The following is a 27,633-nucleotide window of genomic DNA, read 5'->3' as shown; positions in this document are numbered from 1 at the left end:
TGTGATCATGAATTTCAGCCCAGTCGTGGCCAGTAGGGTTGCCTGGATTTTTATAAATTGATATATACTGTAAGTTTCAAAATGTTTTGGCATTTGCACAAGTCAGCAAAAGAGGAGCTTTTGTAACGTGTTTTTAAAAGTTCGCATTACAATTTGTACATCAAATAATATATTGCAGGAATCGATTCTGAATCGAATTGTCACCCCAAAAATCGTAATCGAATTGAATCATGAGTTGAATCTTGAGTTGAATAAATATTCACATCCCTAGTGTGCAGGGCTCGTTGTACATCTAAACATGGTGGCTATTGCCAGCATAGCAAGGTGATACTTATGTCACTCACATTCAGCTTCCTGTCGACGTTTTTTTTCTTCACAGCACAGACCTGGGACTGTTTCCCACCAGCTAAAACCAGTTCAGCTTGCTCCCTCAGTGCTAGGGTGTCATCTGTGCAATGCTGTAAAGTCCCAGGCCATTCTGCTGAACAAAGTGTTACCTGTTGAATTCCTTGGACAAATTATCGTGAAATTGTCTGCAATACAGGTCTTCTCTCAATAGCGCAATTAAAAAGTTATAAAGCAATTCTTAATTTTAGTCCGGAAATATAAGTATGTGTGCTAAGCTATACAACTAACATACAGTTATTTAAATGTAAAAATAGCCATGACTGGTTAATGACACCTCAGTGAGTGTATGGCACACACACTAGCTGTATTGACACTGCACTGATAGTGTGTTAGTGTTTAATAATTACATTAGTCACTACATTTGACCTGCAAATAACATTAATAGTAAGCAAAATTTAACAAATAGCTGCTCGGAAAATAGTATGAAACACACAACTGTGTTTAATAAGCCAAATAAGTTACACCTTTGTGACTGTTTTGGACTTGTTTTGTTTATTTCCTGTTTGTGTGGAGTTTAAGTTCCTGTCCAGTACTCTTATTTTGTACTATTTACTTTCCCTGTATGTCCACTGTATGTCTCGGATCATTGCTCTGCTTATTGATTATTGAAAGAAGTTATTAGTCTTGTGCCCTAATTATCACTTTGTACCTCGTTCTACTCCTAGTTACGTGTTCTCGCACTCATTTGTGAGTGCGTTTTCTTTTGTTTATTAAACAATATTATCTTTAGTCACCATCTGCCTCTTGTTTGCTGCATCTTGGGGTCACAACGCTAAAGTTGTCTTTCACCTTGTGACAAATTAGTAAACAGGAAAAGAAGAACATTTACCTTATTTGGTGTTATAAAATCAAAATGATCCCACACTTCGGTCACACTATTCGTCCTTTTTCCTAGTTCCATTTAGATCGATGATGGAGACAAGACCGATGTCAACACGGTCTGCCACTCCCTCGACTTTTTTTAGTACTAACTGTCACTTCTGAGCTGAAAGAAGCGCTTCCTGGCATGAGGCTTCAAAGAATATGGTATCACTACTTGTGTTTTAATAGGCATTGATGCTTCAGTATCGCTTGACCCATCACTAGAGCATAGTATCGCTGTGTCAAAAAAAAAAGTACTAAACTATTGAGTTTTTTAATTTGTGTTTTATTGATGGATGTGAGGAATGTAATATGTCGCTTTCCACTGAAATTAAGACACAATATAGTAAATCAAATCAAATGCCTTTACTCTCAGGAAGTACTGGTTGTAGCTTAGCAGTAGTTAGTCTAGGCTCAAGCGTTGCTTTAGTATAGTGTGTGATGTTTGATGAATATGAATTCATCACCATTTTTTATGGACTGATTCACTTTGAGAGTTTACCCATGCAGTGAAACTTGTCGGAAAATAGTCCAGTTCAAATGTACTCTACTGTTTAACATTCTCTACGATTCCTTCGTAAATTCTTGAGGGATCATGTTGGCCTGTGTGTACCCATGCACAGGTACACAATGGCATGTACCAACACATCCACAATAACCACAGGCATGTCCTGGAGCCGCAGGGCACTACAGTTTCCCATTGGCAAAGGCTCCTTCTTGGAACTGAGGGATGAAGGTCTTGAAGTAAGCCCTGGGCAACAGAGAGAGGAAGGTGGTGCACAGTGTGAGAACGCAGTAATGTAGATAAAGTAACCAACCCTGTTGATAGTTCGGTGACCAAAAGGGGAAAACGCGCTGCAAAGTCCGAAGCACACACAAACTCCCAAAACAATTGCAGTTTGAAACGCGCAGAAATGTACAAAACACACACAAACCGCAAAAACGCATGCAACTTCGCAAAACAACACGCAAGTGCGAGGCAAATGCACAGCAACATCCACAACGCACAGAAACCACCAAAATACATGCAAGGTGGTGAAAACACAACTGAAGTAAGATAAAACCGAAAGTTAGGGCCAAAATTAAATAAACAAATAACTATTTAAATAATTGATTAAATGTATCATTAATTAATTTCATGTAAACTATATTTACTCATTTAATGAATTACTTAATTATTTGGGCTAAATTCCAACACTCCTCTTCCGCCCTTGTTTTTGCTCTTCCTCCTTGGTTTTGCGTGTTCACGTCGATCAAAAGGCGTTCACATTTTCATCAGGTAGGGAGGAAGGGCGAAGTACCTCCCTCAAAATGAAGTAAGCTCGCAAACCTCCCTACACTCTCGAGTGCGAGGAGAAAGACGGCCGACCAGAAACCCACAGAAGCAAGTAATTAGCATAATTAATCATTTCATAACAATGACACTCGTGGTTTTAAACACACCTTTGCTACTGCACGTAAACAATGGCTTCAAACACAAATACACAACAAAACACGGGGCAGATATTATACATTTGTGTACTTCTTTCTGGTCCTTTTCATTCATATTTTACTTTAAAGTTATGTTGATTGATTTTTATTTAATTCTATTGCTTTGTTTGATTTTTTATGAATGAAATAAATAAATTAACTGAACTGAACATTTTACATACCCCAAGCTGATGCATATTTCGCCAAAGATTTTGTTATTTAAAAGGTCATCTGCTTTATAAAAAGAGCACAAACAAAGCCGAACATCGCGTGTGACGACGTCTTGAAAGTAAACAAACATTTGTCAGATCTGCCTTATGTCACTGCTGGCAAACAGTGAGGGTTGATGACGTAACAAGACTCAAGTGATGTCCGTATGCATAGGGGCGTACTTGCAATTGCTTGTATTCGACACATGAATTCTTCCTGGAAGTGAAAACCTGTGGTGGTCAACCAAGCCAAGATGGCTGTTGTACAGCAAGCAGGGCGCAAACTATCCGATTAAAAAAGAGGCTTAAATTTCCTGCAAAAAGCAGATATGAACAAAAAAATCTAACTATGCAATGGAATAGATCCCTATACTTTATCAGTAAAAGATTTGTCGATTGATATCAAAGATTAGATGTCGGTCGAGTTCTCAGACATATCGAACTATTGTGCTCCAGACGCCATTCTCATGACAAAACAGATGGAAACTTGGAAAAGCATGGAGGTCTACAACTTCTTTGTGTGTGGCTGGGTCAAAGAAATTGGTATCAAGACTCTCCCGGATAAATATGCATCATTTTTGCTCGGGTAAGGTTGCATTTCATGATTTAACATTGCGTCTACTGATGTTTGTTGCGGTGGCACGCACCATTTATGAGTAGCATGTTTTCCCTGTTATTAAATATAACTATAGATGTCAACATTGTGTATTTGCTGAAAGCTTAATTTATGATTGTTGCCTTTGGTAAATGCTTAGCTCTTTTAGGTTGTACTCCAATTTGCTTTTTTTTTAAATTTAGACTCGTAGCAAACATGTGTTTAACAAATACAAATAATATCAAGATAATACTTAAATGGAAAATAATAAATGTTAAAAGTATATCAAACAAACTTTCAACCGAGTGATCACTGCAAACTCATGCATTCTTCGACTCAGCTCCTTTCTACTTGAGTGTGAGCTGCATGTTTTTCTCGTCGTTTCGTAAAATCTTGCAATCTTCCTCCCCTTTTAATTAGCTCTCGATAAACTCTATTATTGTATTTATCCTTTTTTGCAATTTGAACGATCGGTATAGTCAAAAACAAAACAAGCTTAGGGCATTTTTTAATTCAAGAAAAGCTAAATGGCACCTAGTACCCATTTAAAACAGAGCTAGCTTGACCACCACGCGTATTTATTGGGTGGGACTTGAGCCGGACGTGACGTCAGTAACATCCCAGACATACTACGCCATTGCACTAAATGCTGGAGCCAAGGGGCAGGGTGGGGGAGGAGGATTCATTCGAATTGAGCCTTAACTATTTCACGTTTTAATTAATTATTGATTTAATTGTTTCATGCCTTAATGAATTAATGACAAATTGATTTGTATTTATTTAATTAATTTTGTCCCATTTGACCGCATGCTATGAGGAAGTAAGCGCCAGGTCTGAGAGGGATATGCAAATACATGAGCGGAATGCCCAGAAGAAAGTTGGCGAAGTGAAAAAGTAAAATTTCTGTATTTATTAAACTTTTTTAAAACAATATTATATAGTTACTATGTTGTCCTGAAGGCAGAAGTTTAATATTCTTTGAATAATTCAGGGGTGTCCAAAGTGCGGCCCGGGGGCCATTTGCGGCCCGCAGCTAATTGTTTACCGGCCCGCCACACATTCTGGAAATACTATTGTAAAAATAAAAAAGAACATTAAAAAAAGTGGAATGAGGTGAAATATAATGAGAAAAAGTTGCAATGTTGACACAAAAGCTGCCATGCAGGCTGTTTTTTTTTCTTTTGTCTTTCTTCATCTTTCTTTTTTTGCCATTGCTCAAAAAAAAAAAAAATAATGACAAAAAATCCATGTTATAATGAATTATTTTCAGGGCTCCAATAACTTCAAATATTTCACTTTAAAATGTTTTATGTGGTAAATAGTGCATATATTGTGTAGTAGCCATATAAAAACATCAAAGTTTTCTTTGACAAAAGCGCATAAAACAAACAAAATAATAGTTCCAGCATAAAATCGACAGATACTGTATATCTGAAGTTGATCTCGTAACTTAAGTGTTGAAAGTAAAAGAAAAACCTAATAAAAATGTATCACTTTATGAGTGGGGCACCTTTTGGATACATTTAGTGATTTTTTTATTTATCTTTTCACTGTGATTACTCAAAAATATGAAATAATTAAAATCAATGGTGTCCTGTATTATTGATCTTTTAGGGCTCTAATTACTAAATACTGCATATTTCAGTTTTACTATAAAAAAAACTAAGTTGTTTTTGACAGAAAAGCCATAAAACATTTTTTTTAATTTGTATTACTTTATATCAACTTGAAGTTGATATAGAGATTTACTGTAAGCGTTAAATAATTAAAAAATAATAATAATCTGACTTATTTTTAACATTTTAATGACTGAGACCCTTTATGGTCCCCAGGACCCCTAAAGGTAAAATAAATAAAAAATGCATATATTTAGTTATGGTTTGAAAGTGAAAAATATCAAAATGGCCCCCACATGCTTTAATTTTTCCGTGTGCGGCCCTCAGTGGAAAAAGTTTGGACACCCCTGGCATAATTACTTTTTAATACCTTTTTATTGTTTATATAAATGTGTGAAGGAATACGGTATATAGTGACTATAATGCTTTAACTTGTATCTAAAGTTTGTTTTTATTAATTGTATGCTATAATCGGTAAACATTGGTTGGAGGATGTAATTTCCACTAGGTAACTTCCTGTTAGATCGCTTCCTGATAGGTAACTTCCGGCTCAAAACAAGTCGTAAATGTTGCTGTCCTCTGTGTTAATCTGTTGCCATCCGAGAAATGAAGAAATGTTTACATGTAAAATGTCACGCTTACAACAACGCTCTCTTTATTGACTCCGATTAGCCTTGGTGTTGAGTCGGCTTTTCTACACGTCTTCAGAGAACACTCAAGCTACCGATTTTTGAAAGTTTTACCCATATTGCATGTGTTTGGGGAGGTTGTGTGTATTTTGTGATGTTGCTGTGCATTTGTGTTGTATTTTGTCAAGTTCCATGTGTTTTAGCGGTTTGCGTGTGTTTGACGTTGCACCACGTTTTCCCCTGTCGGCCACCGTACGATAGGTGTTGGAGAATTATATTTCTTCAGTGTTGTTGGCGAGAAACAGAAGACCCACGTAAATGCAGTAACTAATCTCAAAGAAAAGCAAAACTAATGAACAAACATTGTGATATTTCTACATATACTCTGCTGGAGATACATGTATATAAAAAACTAATGATTATGCAAATATATAATCATTTTACTGACCAAGGAACCACCTTTGGTAACCATGTGGTTTCTCCCAGCCAATTGGCATGGAGTAGTACAGTATATTCTACTGCTATATCAATATCATTATATGGTCATTATTGAACAGGTTTTGTACTACAATAATTATATGGGGTTACAATGTATTCAAGTACTTCAACTGTATATAGTGTTGTGAAATAATTTTCTTTGCAGTGTGATTACCACAGCCTAGGATATCTTTGGTTTGGTTCAAATTGTGGAGTTCGCATGTTCGACCTATTCTTGTGTGTGTTTTGTACCGATGTCCCAGCTTCCTCCCACATCCAATGGTAGGTTAATTGGGGGCTTGAAATTGTCCATATGTGAGTGGTTGACAAAAGTGCCATTTAATTAACTGCTGATCAGTCTAGGGTGTACGACCCTCTTATGCAAAGCCACGAAGACCAGCAGTATAGAAAATGGATGGTGTATTTTTTACTTCAACCTTTAAACTAGGGATTCTCAAATTAGACCAATGTAAATTATTTTCCAACCCAGTCAGAATGGATCGGGACTAAGGATAAGTACCTTTCACATTTGAATAAAAACGGTACCGATTGTTAGTACCAGGGAATCGATACTAGTACTCAACAGTACCAATTTTTGGTAGTTATGTTTTCTCATGTAGTAAAAAACGTGAATTCCTTTTTTTAATTTTACATTTAACTAGGAGCTGATAATAATTGTTCTGTCCAGTGGTTATATCTTGCTTTCTTCCACTTCTGAGTCTCATTTGCAAGTACCATTTCAGTTTGTCCTAGCTGTGTTGCAGTATTTAGGGAATAATCTTTGGTATTAAGTTGAATGGGATAGGAAAGAATAGACTTTAATTAGCCCAGTGTTTATTTTGTTGACTAAAAATGTTGGTCTTCGTTATCGTCAACGACCTATTTTCCCTTGATGAAATTAGAAAGATAACGAATGAAAACAAAAGCATGTTGACTAAAACAATCACAAAATTAATAGACAATTTAGTCAAAGGATTTAAAACGGGACTAAAATGTTGATAAAGACGAAATTCAATCATATTTAATTTGGGGTGGGAAACGGGAAAATATCCAATCACAGTTCCATGTGGGAGAGGGGCGGGTGGACATGCACGAAGGGTCTCCAATCAGAACTACTGTCTTTGTCAGGCAGGGCGTTTGGATTTTTCACCTGAAAAAGCTTGAATCAATACAAGACATCAATACAATATGTGTTCTACACCGGGAAGAAAAAGACGAGAAAACATAACGACACACTTCACCTTTGCCACGGTAGACAACAAAACAACCTGTAAACCTTGTGTTTCGATTTTTTTCTTTAAAAATACAACAAACTTAAAGTGCCATCTGCAGACTAACCATTGGGACATCCGCACAACAGTAAGTAGGGTGAAGTCAATATTTCCAAATGATTTATACTGTACTGAATTACTGTTACTATTATCAAAGGGAGCACAGGAGCAAGACCGCTTACTGTACCACATGTCCGTAAATAAATACTTACTTAAAAACAAAATACTTTTGTAGTACACCATGATGCAGGGAGCTGAGCCAATTTTACCCGCCAATACATATAAATGTACAGTTCACTTTAATACATTTTCCGCTGTTCTGTTCAGCTATTAATTGCATAACTTGAAAACCCAAATGACCAGATCTGTAATTTTTCAAGCTAACACACAAAAAAACAGCTAAGTGAGACATACATACATTATTTTCATAACACTTGTTGCTGTATTTACACAGCACAGTGGCCAATATTCCAATTATTGTGCACACTCAGTCTTTCTTGATATGACCATAACCATGCACACATATTTTCACAAACTGTACACTGGCGTTGAGAGTGCTCTTATTTTAACAAATTATAGATCAGTGATATTTTTGTTTGTTCATAATTGTGTAATAAATAGTAGAGAACATGATAAAATATACACATTACATGTTAATGACGGAACAAAAAATAGTTACAATGTTATTTTACATATTAGTTAAAATATGATTTCTCTAAGTTATGCACTCCCGAATCGCCAACAGTTCATGTATACAACTTTGTGTACCGTATTTTTCGGATTATAAATCACAGTTTTTTTATAGTTTGGCCGTGGGTGCGACATATACTCCGGAGCGATTTATGTGTGAAATTATTAACACATTACCGTAAAATATCAAATAATATTATTTATCTCATTCGCGTAAGAGACGAAGCAAATGGCAGCAATCGTCACTCACACGTCAACCAATAAGAATTCGGCGGGGGAGGGTCATGGCAGAAGTGCATTGTGGGTCATGGTATGCTAACTGCTATATGCTATACGCTACTGCCGTAGCTATTAAAATGGATCACATCAACATTGGTGGTAACTTATAAAAACTGAGAAGGGCTGAACTAAAATGGCACCAAAAAGGAAATCATATACTGCAGATTACAAACTGGACATAGTGAAATATGCAGCAGAGAACGACGATCGAGCAGCAGAAAGAAAGGACATACCAGAGGCGACACCGGGGAGGAAGATTTAATCGGATTTAGCAATCAGGAGTGACAGATTGTTTGGTAAACGTATAGCATGTTCTATATGTTATAGTTATTTGAATGACTCTTGCCATGATGTGTTGCGTAACATACCAGGCACGTTCTCAGTTGGTTATTTATGCGTCATATGGCGTACACTTATTCAGCCTGTTGTTTACTATTCTTTATTTATTTTAAATTGCCTTTCAAATGTCTATTCTTGGTGTTGGATTTTATCAAATAAATTTCCCCAAAAAATGCGACTTATACTCCAGTGCGACGTATATATGTTTTTTTCCTTCTTTATCGTACCAACCACAAAGGTAGAAAAGTTGGAGAGGCTGGTTAGCTCATTTGCTAGGAAGTGGCTGGGTCTTACCAAATGCTTCAGTAACATCGGACTGTATGGAAGGGGTGTTCTGGAGCTTCCTGTTTCCAGCCTAGTAGAGGAGTTTAAGTGTGCAAAGGTAAGGCTGGAAATGACGCTAACAGAGTCTCGTGACCCATGTGCTGCCCAAACAACTCCTACCTTGGTGACCGGAAGGAAATGGACTGCAGCGGCAGCTACTCTGCAGGCAAAGGAAGATCTTAGGCACAGAGACATCATTGGCCTTGTGCAGCAGGGGAGAGGAGGCCTTGGCCTTGGTGAGAGCAGACCGTTGTGGCATACGGCTGCTCCAGCTCAGCGACGTCGGCTGGTTGTAGAGGAGGTACGTCGGCACGAGCAGGCAACTAGATGTGCAAAGGCTGTCTCACAAGGCAAGCAAGGACAGTGGATGAGCTGGGAAGGAGTTGAGAGGAGAAAGGTCTCATGGAGGGAGCTAATGGGCATGGAGGCAGTTCACATCAGCTTCATCTTATGCTCCACTTATGATGTCCTTCCCTCCCCCTCCAACCTCAAACAGTGGTACGGAGAGGACCCCACATGCCCCCTCTGTCCATATCCAGCTAACCTCAAGCACATTTTCGTTGGCTGCAAGACAAGTCTGTCAAAAGGGCGCTACACCTGGCGGCACAACCAGGTTCTGAAGTGTCTAGCAGCCACGTTAGAGGCCAGAAGAGTGAAGATCAATGCCCTGCCCCCGCCAAAATTAAATCATACATCCACAAGAGAGTTCATCCGAGAAGGTGCAGAGTCAACCAAAGGACATATGCTGTTGATGCACTGCTGACCCGTCTCCGCTCGGGATGGTTTCCTGCTGGCCCCACTATGGACTGGACTTCCACTATGGACTGGACTTTCACAATACTATGTCAGACCCACTCGATATCCAATGCTTTCGGTCTCCCCTAGAGGGGGGGAGAGGGGGGGGCGGGGGGGGGGGGGGGGGGGGGGGGTTACCCACAAATGCGGTCCTCTCCAAGGTTTCTCATAGTCATTCACATCGACGTCCCACTGGGGTGAGTTTTCCTTGCCCTTGTGTGGGCTTTGTACCGAGGATGTCGTTGTGGCTTGTGCAGCCCTTTGAGACACTTGTGATTTAGGGCTATATAAATAAACATTGATTGATGATTGATTGATTGACATATACCAGCTCGGAAAGGCTCGTGACTGGAAAATGGCGGTGGATCTCAATCAAAAGCTCTGCTTTCCTTCAGAGATAGCCAGATCAAACCTCAGACCAGACCTTGTGCTCTGGTCCTCCTCACTGCATATCGTGTACATAATAGAACTCACGGTTCCGTGGAAGGCTGCTGTGGAGGAGGCATTTGAACGCAAAAGCCTTAAGTAAACCGAACTGGCAGCTGATGCTGAGCAGAATGGGTAGAATGCCAAGGTCTGCCCAGTGGAAGTTGGCTGCAGAGGTTTTGTGGGCCGGACAACCATCAGGCTGCTTAAGGACATTGGAGTTCGAGGCCAAACCCTGCGAAACACCATCAAAGCCCTTTCAGGAGCAGCAGAGACAGCCAGTCGGTGGCTGTGGGTGAAGAGGAGAGACACCATCTGGAGCTCCAGTAAGACCTACATCACACAATGGTTAAAAGCAGAGGGGGGCTCACCTGGGACGCCAGGTGTTGCAGATGAGCCCTTTGGAGGTGTCGTGGGCCTATCATTGAAACACCGGTGAAGGAGGGTGCCTACCTGATGACCCCAATGAAGCTGTCAACCATCCCCCCTCCTCCCCAGTCCCCCATTTTGCAATCTCACCCAACTAGGTCCAACACCATAACCGCTTTGAAGCAGCTCCGAAGGATGTAGCCTACTGTTACCACTCTACTCAGGTTATTTTGTATCATGGGATTGTTCCATCTAGTCCTAAAATTGAATAATTTTCGGTCGGTGCGACGTATACTCCGGAGGGACTTATAGTCCGAAAAATACGGTATGTAAATAATGTAACACTGATTTATAGCAGTTCTCATTACATTCCTAAAGTAAGGTTTGAGTGTCAAATAAATGTTTATGTTCCGTTGACATTATTTCCTGTTAAATAAATACAATTAGTACGCACTGCGCATCATTTAATTTTACAGTCCGCTCAGAGCATGTGAATACGTTGTACGCCGCCATGCACCTCGCTCTACCCAGCTTGTTTGTGTAGTAAAATCGCAGACGATTTGCTCCATTGTATACTACACTCTATTGAATGAACGTTCAAAAAATGACTGGAAATAATTCTGAGACTTTAATCTGTCTCTTAGTCTCTATTGATTCTGAAATAATGTGATGCACTATAATCAGATTTTTTGGAATGCATCTGTATATGCTACGTTATGCAGTGTTGATTTATTATGCTGTACAGTAATTGTGATAACCTTAATAAAAGTGGTATCAAGACAACTTCAAAGATGTGTTATCCTTTTACACTTAGTACTTAGGTAAAAAAAATTCAATTTAATTTTAGTCGACCAAAAATTGAGGAAATGAGTGGACTAAAAATAGACTAAAACTAAATCAATGTAGATAACTAACATATGACTAAAACTAAAATACATTTTCGTCAAAAGACTATAAATAAAACTACATTAAAAACTTGTCAAAATTAACACTAATTTATCCCACACTGGGGAAATTATTTGGTTGCAGTGCAGATCCAAAACGTCCACAAAAAATAAAGTAAAAACACATGAAAAACAAGAGGGAAATATTAAAGAATTTAAAGGAGGATATAAAAGTGCACAGAACTTCTGCAATCAGCTGCCACTTCAGCGGTACCATTTTTACATACAGCAACAAAAGTAAAACGCAATGAGTAATAAATAATATATGTTGCCAATGTCTTGTCTTTTGATGAGCCTTACAAAGTGTTTATACTGTAAGTATATTGTACTTATTACACACCAGCTGTTTGATTGCATCTTAGTTGTAGTTTTTATTACCAAATTTGAAGGTGTTGAAATTACCATGCAAAATCGCTAATGTTAATCAGTAACATGTATATGGCATATCCATATCCATGTACAGTAAATTACCTTGGAGCTAGTGTATTTTTAAATGTGGAGCCAAAATTTGAGAATTTTCGATCAAGCATGCTTGCTTTGTTGACATAGAACATTGCAACATTACCAGTCTGCTATGAATATGCCTGTTTGCCTGCCAAGTGCTTGAGCCGGTGCAGAGCGTGCAACCAAAAGGGACGTAATGTGCAACAAAAGTATCGAAATATTGGACCATTTGATTTAATGTGAATTGGTAGTAATGGCGGAATTTGGTCGGTAAGTATAAAAGTATCGAATTCAGTACTCACCAATTGAGAATCACTGCTTTAAACAGAACCAGAGCTTAGGTTAAAATTAGGGCCTGCAGAGATCTTGCCCAAAAAAATAAAGCATTGTGACCTTTGATTTTGTGCTATTAAGGCTAAAGGAGATAATGCTCATCTTTGTCAAGGCACAAACTACTTCATCATCCTAAAAAGACTTAATGTTCCAAAAGGCTTAGACTCTGAAGGGCTTCTAATGTGTAACATTTGTGCTTACTTTGCCCTCTTGGCCATCTCATTGCCGTCCCAGCGTGGGCTGTAAGGATACGCCTTTTGCACCTGAGAATAAAGCTGCCCGCTGCTGGTGAAGTGGTACACGGACTGAAACGTGAGGGTGGGCTGGTCTCTGGGAAAGTACAGCGGGAGATCCACTGCAAAGTAGAGGAGGGACACAATAAAGGGGGTAATGAGGCTGAGAGGAAGAGGTTGCTCTGTATGAAAAAAAGCATGCCTCAACATAGGGCACTTTGATTTTTTTTTTAATACACCTACCGTGTACTAGGAAGCAAAAATCTTTCCACATGAGTAGAAGGGTAAGCTTTGTAAATCCCTCAGCATCATACTCCACCACTCCCCTGCAAAACATACACACACACACTTATTATGTACACTATGAAGTCTGGTAAAAGATTAGAGGCAGAGACAAATAAAAGCCTGCTAACGCCTTGAGTAGAGGATGTGATCCTCTCTTGTTAACTCACATTCCAAAGTGGCTAAGGAATGCAGCAATGTACTCCCGCCTCTTGTGGTAGCCTTGGATGACATACTGCACCTTCACATAAAAAACAGGGGGATTACTTTAAAGAAACTGCAAAAAACAAAACAGAAAAATGAGATAAGGCTTGACAGCAATGCTCATGTAATGTGAAACAAATGAGAAGTTAATCCAACTTAAGAAGCTCTTTGTTTTTTAAATGAATTGCTGTCTTTTTCTTTCTTGCCTACAGTATATTAAATTAAATGAGGAAAAAAAACACTAGGACAAAATAAATACGGTTACACCACAGGTTGTGTATTGTTACATATCCGATATAGGTGACAGTTTGGTACTTTTACGATGGTACTAATTTGGGATGTCCGATAATATCAGACTGCCGATATTATCGGCCAATAAATGCTTTAAAATGTAATATCGGAAATTATCGGTTTCAAAATTATCGGTATCGGTTTCAAAAGTAAAATGTATGACTTTTTAAAACGCCGCTGTGTACACGGACGTAGGGAGAAGTCCAGAGCACCAATAAACTTTAAAGGCACTTCCTTTGCGTGCTGGCACAGTCACATAATATCTACGGCTTCTCACTCACACAAGTGAATGCAAGGCATACTTGGTCAACAGCCATACAGGTCACACTGAGGGTGGACGTATAAACAACTTTAACACTGTTACAAATATACGCCACACTGTGAAACCACACCAAACAAGAATGACAAACACATTTCTGGAGAACATCCGCACCGTAACACAACATAAACACAACAGAACAAATACCCAGAACCCCTTGCAGCACTAACTCTTTCGGGACGCTACAATATACACCCCTGGCTACCCCCCCCCCCCTCCACCTCAACCCTGTCCCCCCCAACCCCGCCCACCTCAACCTCCTCATGCTCTCTCAGGGAGAGCATGTCCCAAATACCAAGCTGCTGTTTTGAGGCATGTTGAAAAAAATAATGCACTTTGTGACTTCAATAATAAATATGGCAGTGCCATGTTGGCATTTTTTTCCATAACTTGAGTTGATTTATTTTGGAAAACGTTGTTACATTGTTTAATGCATCCAGCGGGGCATCACAACAAAATTAGGCATAATAATATGAGTCCAAAGAAAGCAATGGACAAGCAATTTGTGGTTTTACATAGTGAAACCCATTATCTACATATTTTAAGTTACATTTAAACCAGTGTAGGTGGCACTGGGAGCAGGTGGGTTAAATGTTTGACCAAGGACACAACGGCAGTGAATCGGACGGCGGTAGCGGGGATAGAACCTGGAACCCTCAAGTTTTTCACACGGCCACTCTACCAACCCAGCCACGTCGCCCCACTGTATTAGCTTCCGTGCAAAAGCCACAATTTGCAGTTAAGTGTGAAAGTACAGATTCAAGTGGTAATTGTCTTCCAAATCCCATGAAATGCGCAGGATCTATCTGTCAAGAGAAAGTTGTCACGTAGCTCTTGTCACACTAAAAGTTTTGTTAAAGACTTATTCTGTAGAGAATGACAGAAGGTATGATTTCAGAGGTATTTTTGGTGTGAAAACAAAGTGAGAGGCATTCAGAACGAACCTGCCTACAATGTAAACAAAGCTGAGGACGGGAGAAAGATTAACAAGGGTGACGTTTGTAATGCTTGGATTCAGAGTACAAATAGCATTACATGCCATCTTTGTGCACATATAAGTACAAAGGTTTTCCTTACAACACTTGACAGTTAAATAAGCTGCTTTTGCATTTAAAGCTCTAATATAATCTGGAAAATGTTACTTGAAAGGAACTGTCTGTTGCAGGTGGCTTCAATAAAGATATTACATATGTATATGTGTACTGTACAAAAAAAGTTACTTCTCTAATGTTTTTCCAAACTGTGGTTTGACTTCATGAGCAAGGCACACCCTTCTAATTGGTATGGACATAGAAAGGGGCTTGTCTTAGGTCTGTTTTACATTGTGATATTTTTGCAGTAATAAACGATGAACCCTAGCCACACTGCTTGAAGTGAAATGGGTAGGATCATTTAATTTATTGCATGTTTACACTGTTGTTATGGCACCAGAAAAAGGACACAATTTAGCGCTTAGTGTTTATGTGAGAATAGTAAAAATAATGTAATGTTATGGTGTTTTCTTTTAGCTGCACTCACGACAGCCGTCAAAGTGAGATGTACAAACTTTTCTGAGCTACGATGGCCAGTTTTTACCACTCTTTCCTTTGAGACCGCCCTAAACATGCATAAAAACACCAGTGCAATTTTAAGGTTTGCTTTATTTTCTTTAAAGTATCTACGTTAAAAAAAATGTCCAGTGTGACTTCTACTGCATGTTGACAGGTGTGATTAACAATTATTTTAATTAAAAAAAAGATGAGCTCGAGGTATGGTCAGGGCATGGTTGAGCAGGTGAGAATGCTTTCAGCAAGCGAATTAGCCAACCATGACGGGGACTGGCTCCAGACAAATAGAGAGAACACGCCACTTACCAAGAAAGAAAGAAAACATCTCAAGAAGCACACAACTCAGTAAAGAGCGCATAAGGAACATGCAGAACACAAATTTGCAGGTAAAAAAATCCAGGATCTATAAGATACAAATCTGCAGTTCTTTCAGTAAAAATGTTTTAATTAGGATGCCCATATTTTGTCTATCCGAAAAAATTTATGTTTGGTCGACAATTCTCACTTTTGAGTCCTCCTGGTGTGCTTTTTCATAGTATACTTCCAAAAAATGCTATTGGTCATTCTGTAATAGGCCATACAGACGTATACTGTGATTTCCAGACAATAAGCCGCAACTTTTTTCCCATGCTTTGAATCCTGCGCTTTACACAATGCTGCAGCTAGTTTATAGATTTTTCCAGGTTTGCAAGCTGCACGTGCACCCAATGAATTTAGCCTCGTCACATCAGATCAATGATATTGCTCACATTAAATCAAACACACTCAAATAATCATTGTATCAGTTATTAAGCAGATTTAGGACCCTCATCATGGCGAAGACACGACAAAATGCACATGAAACACCCCCCAAAGCCAAATGCAATTGGCCCAGTCATTGAAAAAGGAAACAGAACGGAAATCCACCACAACTAACGGGCCCAGAAAGGCCGGATAACCGTGTGCTGAAGAAGATGGCACAAGCCCAACGGCGACCCACCTTGAGACGAAAGTGAAAACGCCGGAAGAAACAACGTTGAGTCCCCTCAATTCGAACACCAAAAAAGACGGCCCCAGGGCACAGGAGGGGGAGGATGAAGACAGCACTAAATACCTGCAGTAGGCTAATGTAAGCCGTGTTACAGGCAATGTCTTTTGTTAGATTTGTAAATGAACAAAAGCTTCTGTGTAATTATTTCATGTTTAAATGTATACACCTGTGACTTAAATACATGTGCAGCCAATATACTGTCTGTACACAATAGACTTGGTCCAAGAATTAAGTGGGTGTGCTTATATTTAGGTGCGCTTTATAGTCCTGAAATTATGTTAAATTCCAACACAATTGGGTTTTAACAAAATCTCTGTCCACATGAGATTAAAGGCCTACTGAAACCCACTACTACCGACCACGCAGTCTGATAGTTTATATATCAATGAGGAAATCTTAACATTGCAACACATGCCAATACGGCCGGGTTAACTTATAAAGTGCAATTTTAAATTTCCCGCTAAACTTCCGGTTGAAAACAGCTTTGGATGATGACGTATGCGCGTGACGTAGCCAGTGAAACAGAAGTATTGGTACCCCATTGAAAACAATACAAAATAGCTCTGTTTTCATCTCATAACTCCACAGTATTCTGGACATCTGCGTTGGTGAATCTTTTGCAATTAGTTTAATGAACAATGGAGACTGCAAAGAAGAAAGTTGTAGGTGGGATCGGTGTATTAGCGGCTGGCTGTAGCAACACAACCAGGAGGACTTACTTGGATAGCCGACGCTAGCCGCCAACCACATCTGTGATCGGGTGAAGTCCTTCGTCGCGCCGTCGATCGCTGGAACGCAGGTGAGCACGGGTGTTGATGAGCAGATGAGGGCTGGCTGGCGTAGGTGGAGCGCTAATGTTTTTATCATAGCTCTGTGAGGTCCGGTTGCTAAGTTAGCTTCAATGGCGTCGTTAGCAACAGCATTGTTAAGCTTTGCCAGGCTGAGAATTATTAACCGTGTAGTTACATGTACATGGTTTAATAGTATTGTTGATCTTCTGTCTATCCTTCCAGTCAGGGATTTATTTATTTTGTTTCTATCTGCATTTGAGCCAGATGCTATCACGTTAGCTCAGTAGCTAAAGAGCTTCGCCGATGTATTGTCGTGAAGATAAAAGACACTGTGAATGTCCATTTCGCGTTCTCGACTCTCATTTTCAAGAGGATATAGTATCCGAGGTGGTTTAAAATACAAATCCGTGATCCACAATAGAAAAAGGAGAGAGTGTGGAATCCAATGAGCCAGCTTGTACCTAACTTACGGTCAGAGCGAAAAAAGATATGTCTTGCACTCCATTCTAGTTCGTCACTCTAACGTTCCTCATCCACGAATCTTTCATCCTCGCTCAAATTAATGGGGTAATCGTCGCTTTCTCGGTCTGAATCGCTCTAGCTGCGTTGAAAACAATAGGAAAATATGAGGAGGCGAACAACTGACTACGTCACGCTACTTCCGGTAGGGGCAAGGCTTTTTTTTATCAGAGACCAAAAGTTGCAACTTTATCGTCGTTGTTCTATACTAAATCCTTTCAGCAAAAATATGGCAATATCGCGAAATGATCAAGTATGACACATAGAATGGATCTGCTATCCCCGTTTAAATTAAAAAAAAAATCATTTCAGTAGGCCTTTAAGTGGACAGAGATTTAATGTCAATAAGCACTGTTTGATAACAAATACATTTTCTCCAATCATTTGTTGTGCCTCAATATTGTGAGACTTTAGATGATCATTCAATAAGTACATTATGTGTAAAATAAGCATTCATGAATGCGATGAACAATATTGTTTTTTAATGGTTCTTGCATATTATAAGTTCCACTCATGTCGGTCATTGAACAAAATGAAATCAGCACACGTACGGCAATAACTGTTTTCCTCATCCATACACAAAAGCAACAGAGTTGTGCAAAGTTTTCACAATGGCCAGAGTTTTCCCATTGGCTTTTGTAGTGACAAAAACGCTACTTAAATTCAACAATGTATTCACTCATTTTACAGAAGTCATTTTTCACTTAACCTGTTTCTACTAATTGTGATATATATATGTATATATATATATATATATATATATCTATATATATATATATATATATATATATATAGATATATATATATATATATATATATAGATATATATATATATATATATATATATATATATATATATATATATATATATTTTTTGTCTTGTCCAGCTACTCAGGCAAATCATATTGTTGATGTAGACGCCCATATTTGCTGTACAGATTTACTTTACAAAAGCGAAGTGTGGGATACTTTTCTTGTTGCCTTATTTGTATTGGACTTTATTGAATGGATTTATATTAATGTTTGGTGCAGCCGGACCAGAGCAGGAGGGGAGAGAAAAAGAAGAGAAAAAAGACAGCGGGGGAAATTGCCGGGACAATAGCGGGGTAAGACAGAGAGACAACAATTTCAACAACAACAATAACAATAACAACCACAACAACAACAGAACAGCATCAGCAAATATGATATGTATAAATATGATACGAAAAGTGATAGCAAATAAGCAGTAAGTGAAGTAAATATTAATAACATAGAAATGATAATTAACATTATTGCACTACAAATGGAGCAATATAAATACCAATAGAAATAGTACTATTGATAATGAATAATAACAATAATGACTTCTATTATTAACAATACAAGTGTTTCAAATGCAACAGTACATAGAGTACATGCAATGATAACTTGAATTACAAAAGAAAGCAGATACATGGAGGGGAAGAAAGAGAAGCAAACTGTAATAACCTTGTAGATTGTTATCGTAACATTAGGTTAAGCTTTGTCAGTGTGCCAGGTTTTACCCAGTTTCCCCTAGGGGAACCACGTTAATACATGTTTAATGAAATGTGATTATATTGCTTGAGTGTAGGTATGCATATGTGTTTGTATATGTACAGTATGTGTATATGTATGTATGTATGTGCAGTGAATGTGCATGTGGATGTATGTACAGTATGTACTGTATTTGGGAGAGTATGTACCTATGCATGTGGGTAAGTAACTATGTACAGTATGTATTAATAATTGTGTGATATTTACTTAATTGCTCAACAAATACACAACAATGGCTAGTCATAAAATATGTAATGGTGTTGTTTTGTAGAGTATCTTGGATTTTCATAATGATGAGTCTCTTCTTTGCAAAAGCTGTAACACGGCCACGGACATGCTCCATGACTCAGCTTAATTATGTTTACATGGGGCAGCCACTTGGCTTTTATCATAAGCAGCAAGGCCGCATACATGCTAATCTGTTTGTTTAATAGTGTTTGGATGCATGCATGTGCTGTACAAAATGTGGGTGATTTAACTTTCACATCCATACTGAGAAAGCATTTCCTGCCCCCAACTCGTTGTGATTTGTTGCTGTAATGTTAGCCTTCAGCTTTGGGTGATGCAACACAGGTGATGTTGCTCTGCAAGTATTCAAACCTGCCCGCACCCATGGCTGCTTCCCACGCACAGTCATTTACTATGTTTGTGCTTGTATTCGTGTAAAGGAGTGTGAAAAACTATCATCACCGGAAGTGCTTCCTGCTGTGTGATGAACAAATCTCTGTGTCATAAAATCATTCACACCACCCCCTCTTTTTTCCCTTAGAGTAGCTGACTTGACATGTGACTTCACAGTTATGCCTGGACGAAAAGATCTGGTCAAATATATGTGACCCTAAAGTGTATTTCCCTAAAATATATTATATTACACTACTACATGCAGGTGGAACCGGCAAGGGCCTGTAGTTCTTTTGATCCAAGACCAACTGCTAAAAACAGAAGTAGGAAGAAAATAGAAGCATGTATTAGTTCTAATGCTCCAAACTCTTTTAAACTGACACTGATTACTGTTACTCTAATGGAGGCGTGGGTGAGTGGACCCAAAAACAGACAACAAACAGACTCAAGACTGTTGTCAAATTTCAGCTAATAACCAAACATTCAAGGACTACAGGCAAGTAGAAAAATAAAGCACAAACTATCTGAACTACATGAACTACTAAGGCAATGAGTTAGCAAATCATGAGGGCACATAGGTAAAGGGGTGATTGGCTGGACACAAATTGAGATAAACTAAGACAGCAGCAGCCAGACAGGCACAAACAAAAAATCTAATATACATGCAATTGTTTTCTTTGTGAAAATCTGCCAAGGAACCAAACAAAACGGAACCTGTAAGGTCGAACTATGCATTTCAGGATGCTGGTCAGCCTTCGATTTTTGGGGGCTTTCAAAAGACGGTTGTCTACAGTAGTTGTCATAACTGTAGTTGTCATCGTAAAACCTTTATTAAATGGGTATTTTTAACTGTCATAAATTAAAAATACATGTGGTGTGGCAGAGGCATCCTATGCACTGTGTTACAACATTGTCACACGAGTGTAATAACAACGGTTGTATCGGGATGTTAATATCACAATATTTCTGTTTCAAACTGCTATCATAATGCCACGGCATGCGACGTATCAAACGAATACCCGTTTGTGTAGTTTTCTTTTGGAATTACTGAGTGGGCTGGAATTAAAAGTAAACTACATCTCCCATGATCCCCTGTGCATGGGTGGGGCAAGCCGAGTGGCAACTCCTGCTAAGTTCATGTAGAGACGCATACAATCGAAGGGAAAACATGTTGTTGAAGTCTCTCGTCGGTCCAATGAATGAGTAGACAAGCAAGCAGTTTTTTTTCCTTCTCCTTGTGTGGGATCATGGACATGCAAAATAAATATGAGTTTGCCGACACTGCACACAGCGACGTCTACAACAATTGGGGGAATAAGAGTAATATGAAAAGCCACTTGATGAACAATAACCCGGAAAATTCCTTGATGTGAAACCCAGAAGCCAGCGAAGTTCCCCAAACTAACACAAAAATGTCCACTGCAGAGGACACAGGTTTTAGTCTCGAGACACTAAACTGAACATTATTGTTTTACACTTGTTACACTGAATGTTTACATTGTCAGTTCAAAGACTTGAAACACTGGACTTTCCTGCACCATTCTTTGCACTTAAAAAATACCTGTTTGAATTAAGCTATAATTAGAACATTTGCGTATTATCTTGGTGTTCAATTACAGTAAGTGTGTTTATTCTTAACATTTCTGCAACACTTTATTTCACACACTATGACATTTTTACAGAGTCTTCTTAATTTTTTTGACAATCACGCGATAATCCCGTACTGCGGCCTTAGTACCGTGACAAAATCGTACCGTAAGATTTTAGTATTGTTTATCGTTAAACATCCCGAGTAGGGTTGTAAGATATACTGGTACTAACAAAATACAGCGGTACTAATGAATTAAAAACGATACTATGCTGCCATTGTTTTTTAATCCACATGCTGCCGTGCGGCGGTGACGCTCATGCAAGGTGTGTCAGCACGCACAAAGAAAGCGCATACAAGCAGAAAAAAGTGGAGAGGAAAAGACTTAGACTTAGACAAACTTTATTGATCCACAAGGGAAATTCTACTACCGTATTTTTCGGACTATAAGTCACAGTTTTTTTCATAGTTTGGCCGGGGGTGCGACTTATCCTCAGGAGCGACTTATGTGTGAAATTATTAACACATTACCGTAAAATATCAAATAATATTATTTAGCTCATTCACGTAAGAGACTAGACGTATAAGATTTCATCGGATTTAGCGATTAGGAGTGACAGATTGTTTGGTAAACGTATAGCATGTTCTATATGTTATAGTTATTTGAATGACTCTTACCATAATATGTTACATTAACATACCAGGCACGTTCTCAGTTGGTTATTTATGCGTCATATAACGTACACTTATTCAGCTTGTTGTTCACTATTCTTTATTTATTTTAAATTGCCTTTCAAATGTCTATTCTTGGTGTTGGATTTTATCAAATAAATGTTCCCAAAAAATCCGACTTATACTCCAGTGTGACTTATATATGTTTTTTTCCTTCTTTATTATGCATTTTCGGCAGGTGCGAATTATACTCCGGTGCGATTTATACTCCGAAAAATGCGGTAACTATTTGAGCCTAAAATGAACCTTTTTGTTTTTTGAAGACAAACTGCAGTCAAAACAAAAGCTTGATCATGATAAATAGGGCCCAGTCCTTATAGCGCAATATGGAGGTATTTTAGCTTCGAGACTCACAATAAAGGTGATGCTTTAAACACAGAAACCTGCAAGCGGTGCTTTAAAACATGCCTCGCCAAAGGCATAGTCAAAATCGCCCACATAGCGCAAACTAATGCAAGTGCAATGACGGAAGGTAACAAATTCCTACAATTTGTGTTTTATCTTTAACACTGTGTATTTTACCTGTTACATGTCTTGTATGTGTATTTCTAGCCACAGTATTATTTTTAGTATTTACTAATGATTGTATTTGTCTTAAAGCACAGATCAAAACTGGCAACCATAAATTATGAAGCATTTAATAAAATGTCAATAAAGCTTTCTATTCTATTCTAACCTAATCCTAGATTATGGCAGGCAATGTGTAATACGGAAAATTGTAAATTGTTCTTTGAGTGCAATAAGAAAATGCCAGTGTGTTAAATGCCTTTTAATTGAAATTCCAATCCCCTTAAATTGTTCTTTGAGTGCAATAAGAAACATATTTGTATTGTATTGTAAGATTTTCTGTTAAAATGAAGCCAATAATAAAAAATGTTGTGATCCCCTTTAATTTAAATAGCATCTATATACATTTTGGTACCTACTCCCTTGTAACAACTGTACAACAACTTCCCTTACTACATTGAATGTGAGTCTGTAGTACATACAGTGGGCTGAGGTCTCAATATTTGGAATCTTAGAGAAATTCAGAATTGTATGAGTTAGGGGCATTTGAATTTTAAGGTTCCACTGTAACAGTTCTCTAAATCATAATCAAAAATCAAAAACCGTGTTGCTGTAACCCACTTTGTCAGTACAGTTCTAAAAGGCTGTAGTATATAGAGGTCTTGGATGAAACAATGACAGTGGAATTAACATATTACTAAAATTAGCTTTTGTTTTTCCTTCTCAATTTACCTAGGTTACAATGCTATTACCATCTTGCCACATTAAAATTTGGGGTATGCTGTCTCAAAAGTACCGTATTTTTCGGACTATAAGTCGCAGTTTTTTTCATAGTTTGGCCGGGGGTGCGACTTATACTCTGGAGCGATTTATGTGTGAAATTATTAACACATTACCGTAAAATATCAAATAATATTATTTAGCTCATTCACGTAAGAGACTAGACGTATAAGATTTCATCGGATTTAGCGATCAGGAGTGACAGATTGTTTGGTAAACGTATAGCATGTTCTATATGTTATAGTTATTTGAATGACTCTTACCATAATATGTTACATTAACATACCAGGCACGTTCTCAGTTGGTTATTTATGCGTCATATAACGTACACTTATTCAGCCTGTTGTTCACTATTCTTGATTTATTTTAAATTGCCTTTCAAATGTCTATTCTTGGTGTTGGGTTTTATCAAATAAATTTCCCCCAAAAATGCGACTTATACTCCAGTGCGACTTATATATGTTTTTTTCCTTCTTTTTTATGCATTTTCGGCCGGTGCGACTTATACTCTGGTGCGACTTATACTCCGAAAAATACGGTAACTATTTGAGCCTAAAATGAACCTTTTTGTTTTTTGAAGACAAACTGCAGTCAAAACAAAAGCTTGATCATGACACAGTTAAGAGAAAACAAAAGTAAAAGTTAGAATCAGACTCTTGGAGCATTTCTCCAGTGTGACAAACAAAACAACAATAAAACGTTGAAGATCAAATCTTGAATCATGAGTTTTTGAAAGGTGCATTGAGAAAATGTCAGTGCTGGTTCTGTGTTGGTTCTCAAATTTCCAACAGATTTCTGATTTTCTATGATCGTAAAAAAAAAAACAGGGCAGAAAAAATGGTTCTGGTGCAGCACCAGAAGATTACAAGATTAAGTTTACATTGATAACTTAAAGTACAGAAAATTGTTACAAATTGTAACTATCTTTGAAGACATCTAACTCCACTTTTTATGTGTTTCACAGCCAAGGTGCAGTAAGCAACAATATTAGCTGTGGTAACATAATCATAGCCTTTACAATGAGTGGGAAGATATAACTAATACTGTAAGGATAACAAATCCTCTGCAGAGAATGTTGTCATGACGATTAAAAACAAATCAGATTGTTCTGTCACATTCTTAAGCCTCAAATTCATGAGCAGTATCAGGTATTGTGAATCCGGAAAGTATTCACAGCGCTTCACTTTTTTCACATGTTGTTATGTTACCGCCTTATTCCAAAATGGATTAAATACATTTTCGGCCCCAAAACTCTATACACAATACCCCAAAATGATAATGTGAAAACGTTTTTTAATTATTTTCCAAATGTATTAAAAGTGAAAAAATAAGCAATCAAAAGTATTCACAGCTTTTGCTAAATACTTTGTTGACGCACCTCTGGCAGAAATTACAGCCTCAAGTCATTTTGAATATGATGCCACAAGGTTGGCACAGATATCTTTGGGCAGTTTCGCCCATTCTTCTTTGCAGCACCTCTCTAGCTCCATCAGATTGGTTGGGAAGGGTCAGTGCGCAGCCATTTTCAGATCTCTCCAGATATGCTAAATCGGATTCAAGTCTGGATGGGCCACTCAAGGACATTTACAGAGACATTCCTTTTAAAATCTTGGCTGTGTGCTGAGGGTCGTTGTCCTGCTGAAAGATGAACCGTCGCTCATCAAGTCTGAGTTCAAGAGCACTCTGGAGCAGGTTTTCATCTAGGATGTCTCTGTTTATTGCTGGTTTTCACCGTTCCCTCTTTCCTGACTAGTCTCCCAGTTCCTGCGGCATGCTGCTACCGCTACCGTGCTTCACTGTAAGGATGGTATTGGCCTGGTGATCAGCGGTGTTTGGTTTCCCCCAAACTTGACTCCTGGTTTTCACGCCAAAGAGTTTAATCTTTGTCTCATCCGACCAGAGAATTTTGTTTCTCATAGTCTGAGAGTATTTCAGGTGCATTTTGGCAAACTTTTACAAAAGAATGGCTTTCGTCTGATGGTTGTCTTTCTGTGAGGTTTCTGTGTAGCTCTGACAGAGTGATTATCCAGTTCTTGGTCACCTCCCTGACTCGGGCCCTTCTACCCCAATTGTTCAGTTTAGACAGCCAGCCAGCTCTTGGAAGAGTCCTGGTGGTTCTAAAATTCTTCCATTTACAAATGACAGGAACCACTGTCTTCATTTGGACCTTGAAGGCAGCCTGTATTTTTCCATACCCTTCCCCAGATATGTGCCACGAGACAATCCTGTCTCAGAGGTCTACAGACAATTATTTTGACTTTATTCTTGGGTTGTGCTCTGCCACGCACTGTCAAGTGTGGGACAAGACAGGTGTGTGCCTTTCCAAATCATGTCCAACCAACTGAATTTACCACAGGTGGACTCCAATTGAGCTATTGGAACATCTCAAGGATGATCAGTTGAAACAGGATGCCCATGAGCTCACTTTTGACCTTCATGGCTTTTTATTTTTAATACATTTAAAACATCTTTAAAAAAGCGTTTTTAACATTGTCATTATGGGGTATTCTGTGTAGAATTAGGGGGACAAAAATGAATGTATTATTTTGGAATAAGGCTGCAACAGAACAAAATGTGGAAAAAGTGAAGCACTGTAAATACTTTCCAAATGCACTGTATGTACAGGTCTTATGTTTGTCTTTTTCTGCCAGATTTTATTTTTTATCAGGTATTGTTCTCGTCTGGAAGTGACTATATAATTGTTTCAACCACACTGCAAGTTCTTGAGTAAGGCCCTGTTTACACTAAACCGGATAAGGTTATCCAGGGTAAATCCCACCTAACTTTATCCGTGTCCACACACAACAATGCCACCGTTTAAGACCCCCTCCGGCGCAACGCGACCTAGTACGCATGCGGGGGGGGGGGGGGGGGGGGGGGGAATCCACCTGAGCGTCCATCTGCTCCAAGCTCTCCAGTAGATGACTTTACTTCACTGTCAAGTTATTTAAAAGAGCTATATTGTAAATAGTTTGCTGTGCATTTTACATTTGTTTGCTGTGTTTTGTGTGCAAGTTTTTAAATTAAAATGTATCTCCTTTGAACAATATCCAGTGTTGTGGTATTTCAATTAACTAGAATCCAGTGTGCTGTGGGGCCCTATTGTAGTGAATCACACCTGAGTCATCATAAATGAATCAAGACAATGCGATAAACAACATTTTACAACAATGAATCTAGGGATCTGAATATCTGGTCAGGACACTCCTCACTCTTTTGTCTTCCCCTTCATTTTCCATTTTTGCAATCCAGCCTGGGCTTGGAGGCTGAAAATGGCGGTCATACTCCAAGGCGGCAACCACGGACTGCTCTAAGTGGCTCTTTCATGGCTTCACAGTAGTTATGGAGTACAAAATGTCCATGGGGTGGCGCAGTGAACCAAAGCGTGCCTTCAGTCGTCCAAACGCACACTCGATGACCATGCGGGCCATAAAGCAATATTTGTAGTCACACACTGCCTGTACCACATCCACGGGACGAAGGGACAAAGTTTTTCGCTAAGTAGAATCACAGCTGACCTCAACATTGGAAAGTTCTCTTGCCGTCTGAGATATATATATATATATATATATATATATATATATATATATATATATATATATATATATATATATATATATATATATATATATATATATATAAGAAATACTTGAATTTCAGTGAATTCTAGCTATAAATATACTCCTCCCCCTTAACCCCGCCCCCGGTCCCGCCCACCTCAACACCCCCCAAATCTCCCGAATTCGGAGGTCTCAAAGTTGGCAAGTATGACAACTGGTGTCAACATACCAAACACACCAAACACTTAAACCCCTTTGCACCCATGGATCTCTATTTGTTGAAGCAGAAACTTCACCCTGGATCTGTGCGGGATCTAGACGTTGCATATTATTAACACACGACTACTACTTCCAAAATGTGAGTACAACAAATGGCGTATGTAATAATTTCATGGACATTTGGTGGTAAAGAGGGTCAAGAACAAAATGTTCCAGAAAAGAAAAGGGGCTTTAAACAGACTAAAGAAGGGCCTACTGTATTACCTTTGTAATACAGTAGGCCTATTGGCTTGATTTATATTAAGCCAATAATACACTTTTTTTTCTATTTACCAACAACTGAAATCTGTATGCAGTGTATACTGCTCTCATAT

General features: G+C 38.5%; 1 protein-coding gene across 2 annotated transcripts in view; it reads right to left on the bottom strand.

Moving 5' to 3' along the window:
* Window positions 1-1,543: 1,543 nt before the first annotated feature.
* Window positions 1,544-27,633, bottom strand: part of babam2 (BRISC and BRCA1 A complex member 2) — a 176,502-nt gene continuing 150,412 nt past the window's right edge. For both annotated transcript variants that reach the window (XM_062041738.1, XM_062041739.1), the window contains 4 exons: window positions 13,165-13,235; window positions 12,956-13,038; window positions 12,681-12,834; window positions 1,544-2,020 (listed from right to left, as the gene is read on the bottom strand). In XM_062041738.1, the coding sequence (XP_061897722.1) occupies window positions 1,957-2,020; window positions 12,681-12,834; window positions 12,956-13,038; window positions 13,165-13,235 (372 nt within the window). In that variant the 3' untranslated portion in view covers window positions 1,544-1,956. The remainder of the gene's footprint in view (window positions 2,021-12,680; window positions 12,835-12,955; window positions 13,039-13,164; window positions 13,236-27,633) is intronic.

The sequence above is a fragment of the Entelurus aequoreus genome, linkage group LG03, assembly GCF_033978785.1.
Source record: "Entelurus aequoreus isolate RoL-2023_Sb linkage group LG03, RoL_Eaeq_v1.1, whole genome shotgun sequence".
NCBI lineage: Eukaryota > Metazoa > Chordata > Actinopteri > Syngnathiformes > Syngnathidae > Entelurus > Entelurus aequoreus.
The sequence above is the reverse complement of the archived record's forward strand: the minus strand, read 5'-3'. Positions and strand labels throughout refer to the sequence as shown.